General features: G+C 37.3%; 1 protein-coding gene across 2 annotated transcripts in view; it reads left to right on the plus strand.

Moving 5' to 3' along the window:
- Positions 1-9,612, plus strand: part of vps54 (VPS54 subunit of GARP complex) — a 32,165-nt gene extending 22,553 nt beyond the window's left edge. For both annotated transcript variants that reach the window (XM_030130321.1, XM_030130393.1), the window contains 6 exons: positions 642-729; positions 830-951; positions 1,077-1,157; positions 1,890-1,997; positions 3,032-3,126; positions 6,819-9,612. In XM_030130321.1, the coding sequence (XP_029986181.1) occupies positions 642-729; positions 830-951; positions 1,077-1,157; positions 1,890-1,997; positions 3,032-3,126; positions 6,819-6,924 (600 nt within the window). In that variant the 3' untranslated portion in view covers positions 6,925-9,612. The remainder of the gene's footprint in view (positions 1-641; positions 730-829; positions 952-1,076; positions 1,158-1,889; positions 1,998-3,031; positions 3,127-6,818) is intronic.
- Positions 9,613-12,396: the final 2,784 nt, after the last annotated feature.

The raw sequence follows: 12,396 nt of genomic DNA on the forward strand, positions 1-12,396 counted from the left end.
AACTGTTGGTTGAATTCATACCAGATTGGGTTTATAGATTGCCAGTGACCCAGAATAGACATGGTTATATTTTGGGAAAAGTAGATCAAAGTTCAAAATTTTAATTAATTTTTTAAAATCTTTTTTCTCCCATTTAGTTACAATGGGGGAAATTTCAAATGTCTATAAAAACATCAATTTTGTTTCAATTTACTTTAGACTTGGCACATATATACAGGAAATGGATATGCTGACATCAGCACACGCATAGACATGATGACATCAGCTGGATCGATGCCAAAATAAGCCACAATACGTGTAAGGGGTGGGGTTTGTTGTGCCTGGCACCACTTGTTTAATCAGTAACTCTCAATAATTTTTTCTCCACACCGGAGGGCGATGTTTGCACCAAAATACTCAAATATGTGAGAATCCTCACGCATTTCATCACTAGATACGAACCACTGATTCATAAACTGATACTGATTCTTTTTTTTCTTCATATTTTCTGAATTAAAGATGAAAGTGAAAATGTCACCTCAGTATTCTATTCCATTGTGTGTTAATATTTGTCTTCTGTGAATGGAAAATGCATCAATCACTACCTTGTTCACTTATGATTATGTTGAAATAAAAAATATTGCTCCCTCATCTCACTGCAGCACTTCAACTCTCGGAGCTGCCAGCTGGTTCTGGGAGCCGGAGCTCTCCAGGTTGTCGGCCTGAAGACCATCACCACCAAAAACCTTGGTATGTCCAGCTTCACCAACCAGAGGAGGTTCCTCCAAACTTGTCTTGATGCACAGATTTCAGAGCAGCAACTAATCGTTCACCACGTTTGTTGTTGCAGCATTAGCCTCCCGCTGCCTGCAGCTGGTGGTTCACTACATTCCCATCATCAGAGCTCACTTTGAGACCAAACTGCAGCCTAAACAGTTCAGCGTCCTCAGGCACTTTGACCACATCACTAAGGTAACAGGCGACTGCCATTCATTAAACAAACTGGCAGCCTGACTTGTGACGTACATTTTGGAAACTTTTGGAAAATCGGCGTCAAGGTTTCAGACTTTCAGATGTTTTACTTTGTGTTTCTGCAGGATTACAATGACCACATAGCAGAGATCTCTGCTAAACTGGTGGCCATCATGGATAGTCTGTTTGAGAAGGTTTTATCAAAGGTAAGAGATCCTCGGCCATTTTCTGTCATAGCTCCAAAGTTTTGATTTTTGGATGAAATGCAGTTAGCATTTTAGAATATGTTGAATGTCATAATGTCAATGAAACTCAAATGTAGTATTTCAGAGGTAGAACAGTTTTATAGTCTGATATGTCTGATGGTGTTTCAGCTTAATGTAGTTTTAAACTTATATTTTATTTATTTAGTTTTCTGTCTTTTAGTTTTTAAGTTGAATTAATTTTACAAAGGCATTCATCATTTTAGTTTTATGTTGAGAAATTGACAAGTTTTAATTGAGTTTTTATTTAGTTTTAGGGTGTAGTAAAGCATTAATTTATGGCATGAAACAGTGCACACTGTCAAATATGATTGACAAAAGCTTTATTTAGCAAAGGTTTACTGTTGTGCTTAGTCATTTTATTCTTGTACAACATGAAGCATTAATATTAAAGGAAAACAAGGCTAATTTTATAAGCACTTCTCTTTGTTTTAGTTCTTGTGGCATTGCTTTGTACTTTTTATGCAGTTTTCTTGTTTTGGAAAGCTGTCATTATTATGAATGACACAGAACCAGTCACTGAACGAGCGCTACATGTTAAAATGAATGAAGTGAATATTTGAGTGTCCTAAACCCTTGAGAAATGCACATTTTTCTTATAGCGACATCTTCAGATCAAACCTTGCATTTGTTTTGTAGTGTCAGCTGGCTCACGGTGTGTTGTTGTTTCCACAGTATGAGGTGAAGGCGCCGATGCCCTCAGCCTGCTTCAGAAACGTCTGTAAGCAGATGGCAAAGATGCATGAAGCCATTTATGAGCTTTTACCTGAAGAGCAAACACAGGTGAGACCGATGCTACAGGGTGGTTGTAGCTCCATAAAGAGAACTGGAAATGCATTCATTTAAAAAGTCTCTTCAACTAAACAAAAACAAAAGACAGCATTTATAAAGCTGCAAATGACTGTTTGGTGTCTTTTTTCTTTTTTTCCTTTTTTTTTTTGAATACACCAATAAATAATTTTTGGTATATATTTAACCCATAAAGACCCAGTGCTACTTTTGTCAGTTCCAAAATGATTTTTTCCTCAATTTTTAATTCTTCTTAAGTGATTTATCATCATTTATTCTAATATTATGCTCAATATTTTGCATTCTTCAGTGAAAATTAGGGTTTTTTTTTATATTTAATTGACTGATCATGTTTGATGTCCATAACAGCTCAGATTTAAGTTGAGGGTTATATCAGTAACAGAGAAAATAGAGAAAAATGTGACTTTTTGAGTAAAATATTTCATTAACTCAACATAAACCCTGTGTCTTCATCCACTGCCATTTATCTAACTCCATGGGTTTTACTGATGAATCAATGTTGGAGAAGATGACAGTGTTTCTATGTTCTCTACGGAGCCTCTGAACGTCCAAATGGATCAAATCTGATGACCATGAAAAGATGACAAACTGCATTTTACACCAATTATTTACACGTATTGATAAGATTAGTGCATCGGCAGGTGTTTAACTTTTTATATTAGTAAATGATTTCGGTCGGCAGTGAATGTTTGGGTCTTTATGGGTTAATGAATAAATAACTTATGTCCTGTTACCCAAAATGTGTTTGGAAAATTGATCCTAAACAGGGCATGTTGAAAATATATAACTGATTATCCTTGAGTTTTGTCTTGTTTTTTTTTTTATTGTAATTCAGGTTTCATTTTCATTCATATTGCACAAGATCACCTCAAGACACTTACAATAGGAAAATGCAAACGTTAGATCTGATACCATGTTCCAGAATCTGGAGCCTGTTTGTCCTTCACTTCTCTTCTGATGACATCAGAGCTTCAATGTGAACAGAAATATGTTTGCTTCCTGTGCAGATGTTGTTCCTGAGGATCAATGCTAGTTTTAAAATGCACCTGAAGAGGCAGTTGGCTCGACTTGGAGTCGTCAACGACGGAGGACCACAGCACGGGTAAGAACGTTCAGACAGACTGACTTATGGAATGCAGAGATGACAGGAAAAAATAAATAAACAGACAAAACAAAAATAATAGTCAGTGTTCAGAGGGAAGTATCTGACCACTCCTCGAAGATCATTCCTTGAGCTAGAATTCACAACAGAATCTGAGAATCCGAGTCAAGTATAAAACTTAAAAAGCTTATAGAGGACAGGATGGTGCCACTTCCTTCCATATAAACCACAGACATGGAAGGCATAAATCCACTGGCCTGTTGCTGTGAATACATTTAGAATAGATTAGAATGCTTTTTTGTCATTATACACAGGTAAATTAAAACACAACTCTCTTGTGGTGCAAAGTACAAGTATGGAAGACACATAGATTAAAAAAATAAATAAATAAAAATAAATAAATATATACGGGGGGGAAGCAAAATGTACAATATTTTGAGGCAGGGATTGAAAGACAGTGTATGACCAATTACTTTATTGAAAGTCATGAGAATTTATTTTCCACAAGAAAATTTACATAATAGAAAATGTTTTTATTCTATGTGTCCTCCTTCTTTCTCAATAACTGCCTTCACACGCTTCCTAAAACTTGCGCAAGTGTTCCTCAAATATTCGGGTGACAACTTCTCCCATTCTTTAATAGTATCTTCCAGACTTTCTCGTAATAGTTTTGCTCATAGTCATTCTCTTCTTTACATTATAAACAGTCTTTATGGACACTCCAACTATTTTTGAAATCTCCTTTGGTGTGACGAGTGCATTCAGCAAATTACACTCTCTTTGACGTTTGCTTTCCTGATTACTCATATGGGCAAAAGTTTCTGAAAAGGTATGGATAATAGTGTTAGGTATGATTATGACATCAATATATGTTTGGTTTCAAAACAATTGACGTAGTGCCTGCTGAGAAAAAAACTAAATGTTCATTGTAAATTTTGCTTCCCCACCCAGTGTGTGTGTGTGTGTGTGTGTGTGTGTGTGTGTGTATATATATATATATATATATATATATGTCACAGTCGAAATTAAAATCCAGGCCAATTTAAAATCCGCCTAGACCAGATTAAAATTTTGATTTCGCCTAGGCCAAATTAAAATTTTAATTCTGCCTAGACCAGATTAAAATCTCTCTTATCTAGAATCTGGGATTTTAATTCTGCCTAGGCCAAATTAAAATTTTAATTCTGCCAAGACCAAATTGAAATCCCTATTTAAAAATCTTCCATATTTTGAATTTAATTACAATTTAATTAAAAGGCAACTTACATATAACAAGACCAATATTTTTTTCACATTTTATTTAACTTTATTTGAACATACATTGATACATTTCACACAGTATCACTTTTTCTTACAACATAATGCTCATATTAGTACCATACTTCATACATGTCTTCTACATATTTATTTGTTGTCATGAGAAAAATGACACTCTATTCTGGCAAGGTCCATTTGTAGATGTATGGCATTTTGTTGAACACTTGATCCCAGCCTTCTTGCACCTGCACTTGTTCGATATACAGCTCCCTTTACATGAACACAAAGATCCACTTGATGCAGGTGTCCACCTTCCATTGGCCCTGCAAGCCTGGATAACCGATGTCTCGCTGAGATTTTCAGGATCTGCCTTCTGTAGGGCTGGAACATGGACGTGTTCCATGCTGATAAGACCTGTTGATGTATAGCGAGTCTTCAGTATTCCTGTAGCACAGTATAGCTGGAAAGGTGCAGACTTGGATGGGTCTTTGGAAAGAACCTTGCAGGGAAGAATCTTGGCATCAGTGTTGGTCCGGTCCACCTGATGAATCTTGATGCCCACAGTATCACCAACAGAGTAGTCTTTAAATAGCTGCTTATTCTGGTTGGAATAGCGAATCTGGGAACGTTGTGCTGTCTCTAAGTAGTTGATGGTGGCCTGTTTGCGGATCTTTGTGTGGGGAGTAATCAAGTCTGTGTCAGTTTCCTCAGATAAATTCTCCACTGGCCAGGCTACAAACTGGTCTACTTGAAGTGGCTCCTGGAAGGGATTATTGGCTGTTGGAATGAAAGTTGAATCAGTGACGCTGGTGATCTGGATGGCAGTATGAGTTGTCTTGTTGAGTGGCTGACCATGAAGTTGAAGTCTGCTTGGTTGCTCCGTTCCTGTGGCCACAATTTTGCCATTGCTAAGAAGTTTGTAGTTTCTCCAACGTTTGCCTGTTCTGGAAGGTGTATCAGTATGGAGTTCCACAGAGGCTGAATTCTTCATGCAGAGACATGGTGCGGTTTGAAGTAGGTCCTCCAGCACTCAGTTGTTCTAGAAGGGCAGTGGCTTGTGATGATGAAGGTTCGCTTGTAGGTTTTAAATACTGACTGGGGGGTTGTTGACGTTCTAGCTCTATTACTGCAGGTTCTTGAATGTTTGTACCTTCCGTGTGCTGTTCAATCATTTCTGGGTCAATGTCTTCTTCATGTAGTTGGCCCTGGTTTGCAAGCTCTTGCAGAACAAAGAAATCTTGCCTTGGACGTTGCCCAAAAACAATCTCATATGGGGTGACTTTGGTTGCTGCTGAAGTTGAAGTCTAGATAAGAGAGATTTTAATCTGGTCTTGGCGGAATTAAAATTTTAATTTGGCCTAGGCAGAATTAAAATCCCAGATTCTAGATAAGAGAGATTTTAATCTGGTCTAGGCAGAATTAAAATTTTAATATGGCCTAGGCAGATTCTAAATCTGCCTAGGCCATATTAAAATTTTAATTTGGCCTAGGCGAAATCAAAATTTTAATCTGGTCTAGGCGGATTTTAAATTGGCCTGGATTTTAATTTCGACTGTGACATATATATATATATATATATATATATATATATATATATATATATTTACACACACACACACACACACACACACACACACACACACACACACACACACACACACACACACACACACAGTGAGAAGAACAAGCATGACAACCAACAAACGGTAGAGATAAATATATTGCACTGTTGACCTTGGCTGAACACTGAGGATATACACTAGAAACAAAAAGTTGAGGATGCTTTTAATTTTTGGGCAGATTTTTTCAGTTGGGATTCTTGCACAGCGCTTTTTACTTTTTTGTATGTGAATTGAATTGAAACATTTTTTTAATGACCAGACATAGTTTTATTTACAAATGGCAAAAATGACAAAAAAAAAAAAGAAATATCCTTGACTTTGTGTTTGTATTGTATGTTAAATATATATCCTTATTCAAGGTATTGACACTATTATGTGTTCAGTGCCCATATTGCACTTGGGTAAAATGTGTTGTTGAATGTGGAAGTGCAGGCCTGGGTGGATCTGTACCTCTTCCTGAGGACAACAGTGAGAACAGGCGGTGAACTGTTGGAGGTGATGCTTCTGGCCCTGCGCAGATATCTGGTGTTTATTTCATATCTCTACAGTTAAATACATTTTCGTCTTTGGCAGAACTTCAGAGATTCTTTAACTTAAACACTCTAATAATGATTTGTTTAATTTTTAAAAAAAAATTTGTTTAATGTTTTAAAAAAACAAACTCAGAGAAAGCTTCAGGTTTATGCCTAGTTATGTCCTGGAAAGACGTGCTATCAAACTGCTGAAGGATCTACATAAAAGTCAGATCAACAGTGACTTCTGTTTCAAGTTTTCTTAGTGTTCATATTTGTGCGTTGTTTTTGTCGTCTGCAGGTTGGTAGTGGTGGACGTGGCGTTCTACACAGAAAACGTTCAGGCACTGAAAAGCCTGGAACGACTCGACCTCAACATGGCCGAGATCTGGGAGCAGAAAAGGTGATGGAGGATGAAGTGATGCTCCACCTGTTGTGTTTGGTGCTGGGATGTCCAGTCCAGGACCGGAGCAGAGAGGGCCGACCTCGGGGCCCGGCGGCGGAGGACGTCGGCCGAAGGTGGAGGAGGCCCGCAGGGACCAAAATAAACTGTAAGCAGAACAGTAATGGGGCCTCCCAAACAGCTCCACCTTAAACTTTCTCAAATAACACAGAGCCTCCTTAAAAACTGCCTCGTCTCATGTCACTGTGTGCAATTCAACAGAAATAGTGAATAAATTATTCAAGGGGGTGCAGGGTGTAGATAATGTTTAAGAAGTGGAGGGGTAATTTATTTTTCTGTCATCTTGGTAACGGGACATTGGAAATGAAGGGATTTTTTTCTCATCGATGCACACTGAAGACAAACTCTGCTGTTGCCAGTTTCTCAGACTTTAACAGAAAGTTGAAGATTCAGGTGATTGAATATTTTCCTCCTTCCTGCTCTTAAAGAATCAACATGACTCCTTTTGGAAATTTTTTCAGTTTTTAACATGATTTTCTAGATTTCCAAAACCTGCAGATGAGGACCTTAAGGAACTGCTTTTGAGGCAGAAAATAACAAAATCCAGACAAAACTGAACTCTTACATTCTACATCCTGATGTTACCAAAGTAAAACTGCTTCTAATTTGGTAATTCAGACTCCTCAGTCGCACTTTTCCCCTCAAATCATGTGTCAAACATTTTGTCCACATGAAGGTCCACAGATGAGTGAACTCAGTCGAAGAAATGAACTGACGAGGAGAGTTTTGAGATCAGCTGTAAAGTCAAACAGCTGAGTTGGAGTAGAGTTATTCTGCATGAAAATGAGCTTTTTGTTTCCTCAGAGGCTGAAATGATCTCAAACGAAAAGAAAATCTTGTTTCTTTTTACTTTTCATCCATAAATGTGTGTTTCATTTCTACTTGCTGCTGGAGAAAAAGGGGTTCCTGAACTTGTAGCGCAAAAGTCAGACCTTTAAGAGGTGCAGCTGCGTATTCTTATCCGTCTGGATTAATGTTCAGATTATTCACCACATTAATAGTTTTCAGTGTAAAAGGTGAAAAAGCACCTCTTCACAAAGTTTTTTCACCCAACTGTCAAAACCTAATGCTTCACTGAATCTGAAAAAAAATGGAAAATTGGTCAACCTGGAACATTTGAGAAGCAACCACTGAAACTGTTCCACAATCACAATATTTTTTTATTTTTTTTTTGAGGAAATTAACCTTTTTTTTTTTTTTAGTATAATGGTAATTTTGTTTTATCCAAACAAACTTCTAGATGTTGCTCAACTCATTCTGATACAAAAATTAGATAAATCTTAACTTTTTGTGCTTGTAATTATATTTTTCATGATGACTAATGAATAATTTTATTACCGCAAGATAATTAGGCTCGTTTTCATATAATAGATTATTTTACCATGTTATGTGAATAATCGGCGCATTATGACAAGAAAGTAAAGGGTCTTTTTGTGTTTTTACTTCTGTCAGATCAGCAGCAATTTGATGGAGGCGTCATAACTGTAGAAACGGATTTGTATCGAGAATTTCAGATCAGTGAGGTCATGTGACTGATGATCAGAAATGATATAATTTTTCTGTTAAAGATAACATTCAGACCAGTTATTTTGTCATGATAAATGATCTCAATAAATCCTCCTTTTGTTTTCTTACATAAATTAATTCATTACTAAGGGAAAACGGTCTTTATTGCCTCTTACACAGCTTTAGTGCTTTTCAGAACAGAAGGAATGATAATTGCTTGTCATCTAAAGGATCATTATTATTCACTGTTTCCATGTTTGTCAAACAGATTTTCTGCTTCGTTGTGAGGTTCAGCCCCTCTGAGCTCCAACCCAACAAACAAAACCCTGTCCTTGTGTGGTCACGTCACCTTCACAGAACACTACAGCATTCGATTCCCAAAAATATAATTACAACTCAAAGCATTAATCAATTAAATGAACCAGGTTTGAGAATTTTTTTTTTTTATTTTAATTTTTTTTTCGGGGAAACTAAAAGGAATGTCTGCAGCTCTGAGGCTGGTTTGCTCATGTCCAATCATTTTATAACTTGAAATGTTTCTCCCTTGGTTTGATTTCTTTTCAAGCAAAGAAAAATCAAAAGTACCTCGCGTCCTCTCGTAGGTCAGATTAATGCGATTAATGGGAGCTGCAAAGTTAAGAAGGTCTGGTGTTCTGGACTAAAGTAGAATAATGTGAAAGAACGCAGAACCCAAACCCGGAGCTGAGAGTTCATTATGGACTGGATCAGACCTCCTCCTGTAAAGGATGTCGATGTGACGAGTGTTTACTCTAAAGGAAGAAACAAACCACAGTGTGACTCAACCAGAGTACAGAGCGGCAGGCGGTTCAACGGAAAACCGTTCTCAGTAATTCACCGTTTGTGAATCCAAGACACTAAACTGGACTCCAGAGGTGTGATGTGACCGACTCACCTGAGGAGATAAACCACCATCATCACTGTCTGCTTCAGAAGTGCCTCCTTTTGATTGGCTGTCAGAGACGACACATCTGAGCTCTCCACTGCAGTGTGCCTACCATACCACTGTGTGAGTCTGTGTGAGTGAATGTGTGTGTGAGTCAGTGTCTGAGAAACCAAAATGTGTTGAATCCTTCAAACCTGATGTGAATAAAACAGGATGATGGAACGCTGTGTTTTGTCACTTTCTTTACCGACTGTACAAACATGAAGTTGATGCATTGGTCAGAATGTTGAAGGTCAGTTAGTGTTTGACCACTTGGGATTCATCATCTCATTTTCAGTTTCCCTTTATTTTAGCTCTGTTTTAATTATATACCCAAAATGGAGTTTTGGGGATGTAATGGTTTTACCCTGAATGCTGCCGTCGTCAATGGTCACAATAACTAGGACAGATTTGGTTGGATTTCTTCTTCTTTCGTAACCAACATAGGGGACCCCTAGTGGAAGAACCCTATCAACTTCAGTTTCTATGAGTATTATAAGTCATCCAAATGGGGTTGCTTCAGTTGAAAATCAGTTTTTTGGATAGAAATCCACCAATAATAGGCCGATTAAGATCAAATTTGGTTCATATTGATTGTCCATTTTCTCGCTACCATCCAGAGTTCATTTGGTGTCATTGTTCAGTAGGTGGAGTTTTGTGGGGAAAAATTGGTTCTCTGACCATTATTCTGCCACGATCAGGTCGATGTAGCTCAAATTGAGTTCATATGGATTGTCTAACAGTTCTCTTTCTTCATGCCACTACCCTGAGTTGACATGATGTCGTATTTTGACTCCAGGTGGTGTGTTTTTTCCAAATGGTTGGGAGAGCTGCTGTTAGAAAAATCAGTTTTTTTGGACATTATTATGGAAATAGTAGGCCAGTCAAGCTCAAACTTGGTTCATATCAATCGTCCAACAAATATCTAATATCTTTTTTTATATTATTCAGGCTGGATATCTGTGTGGATGTAATAACTATCCCCCTTTAGCACCAACATACAGTCATGGAAAAATTTTTTAGACCACCCTTGTTTTCTTAAATTTCTTGTTCATTTTAATGCCTGGTGCAATTAAAGGTACATTTGTTTGGACAAATATAATGATAACAAAAATAGCGCATAAGAGTTTAATTTAAGAGCTGATATCTAGCCATTTTCCATGGTTTTCTTGATAATAACCAAAATCACTTCAGTTCTTACGTCAATATCTATGGCATTGTACTGACAAAAACAGTGCTTTTAGGCATTCCATGTTTTTCTGTCTGTTTTAGTCACATGATACACACAGGAGTTAGTACCTGATTGCATAACCATTGTTTCTGATGACTTTTGATGGTCTAATAATTTTTTCTGTGACTGTAGGTGACCCCCAGGGGAAGAGCCCTATTGATTTTGGGTCTTCCATGAATATTATCACTTGTCCAAATGGGGGCGCTTCTGTTGAAAAATCAGGGTTTTTGGACACTATTGATAAAGTAGGCCAATCAAGCTCAAATTTGGTTCACATCGGTCATCCAAAAATATCTCTTTTCCTTATTGAAGTTTAGTTGATGTCATATTTTGCCACTAGAAGGAGCTTTTAAAGTAAAATTAAATAAGTTTTTCTCACATTATTCTGCAAATTATTGGCTGATTGACATCAAATTTAGTTCAATATTGATCATTCAACAGAATTTAATATTCATCTCTTTCATATTGCCTGAAGTTTCAGTGATGTCACATTTTGCCACCAGGTGGCACTGCATGTTTCATAAATAATCAGGTTTTCAAACATCATTCAGGAAATAATAGGTAAATTGGGATCAAATTTAGTTCATATTGATCTTCTGACAAATATCCATCTGTTCCTTGTACCCAAAGTTTATATGATGTCATATTTTGCCACCAGGTGTCACTTTTTCTTGAATTAAGGTGGTATGTTTTGTCGTTTATTTGCTTTACTACATAGCGGGGGATTTTGGGGATATATCCTTGCTGTCGGCCTCGTTTAGTAGAAAACAGAACATCACCTTTCAGGGCTTTACAGGCTCTGTTTAGACCAGGGGTGGGCAATCCTGGTCTTCGAGGGCCAGTATCCTGCATGTTTTAGATGTTCCCCGCTTCCAGCACACCTGAAGGTCATTATCAGGCTTCTGCAGAGCTTGAGGATAGGCTTATCATGTGAACCAGGTGTGTTGGAAGAGGGAAACATCTAAAACATGCAGGATACTGGCCCTCGAGGACCAGGATTGCCCACCCCGGTTTAGATATTTAAAGACTGAAATTAGTTTTTCCACCAAAAAAAAGGTGAAAGTCTTCTCATCAGTCAGGACAAACATACACTGCCTGGTCCAAAAAATAGTCCCAAGTGCAATATTTCAGTGGATCACATTTAGCTCTGATTAGTGGAAACTGTGGGAAAAACAATGACAGTAGTGCTCGTGGATTAAATAGTGCCTTTTCTGATTTATAGTAGGGTTTGATGGGATGGTTACATGGAGCTCCTGTCACTTTGAGGCTCATGCTTCAGATTTTCTCAGTCACTGGTGTTTTAGGATTCACACTGTATGAAAAATGGATCTACAGCTCTGATGTGGTTTACAGGTATAAATGTTTACACCTATTTATTCAACGGTTGTGATTATCTGTAATGTGTTTCAGTGATTTTATAACAAAAATCTCCATTTCCAGCTTAATTGTGAACATCTTCTAGTTTCATTCCTTCTCTATGACAGTAAAATATGTTATGGACAAAACATTTTGACATTTGAGGGATTTGTTTAATTTCAGAGCACAACTTTTAGTTGTTGAAGTATTCTAATTTTTCCACCGAAGCTGATGATGTTAAAACTTTTTCCACCATTGACTATGATATTAACAAAGCCTTATTTACCTCAGTTCAACATTCCAAAACCAAATTATGGATTTAACTTGAAATCAAACTTCAAATTTTATACTTATGTGACAAAGACCACATGACCATGTAA

The sequence above is a fragment of the Sphaeramia orbicularis genome, chromosome 1 (assembly GCF_902148855.1).
Source record: "Sphaeramia orbicularis chromosome 1, fSphaOr1.1, whole genome shotgun sequence".
Classification (NCBI taxonomy): Eukaryota; Metazoa; Chordata; class Actinopteri; order Kurtiformes; family Apogonidae; genus Sphaeramia; species Sphaeramia orbicularis.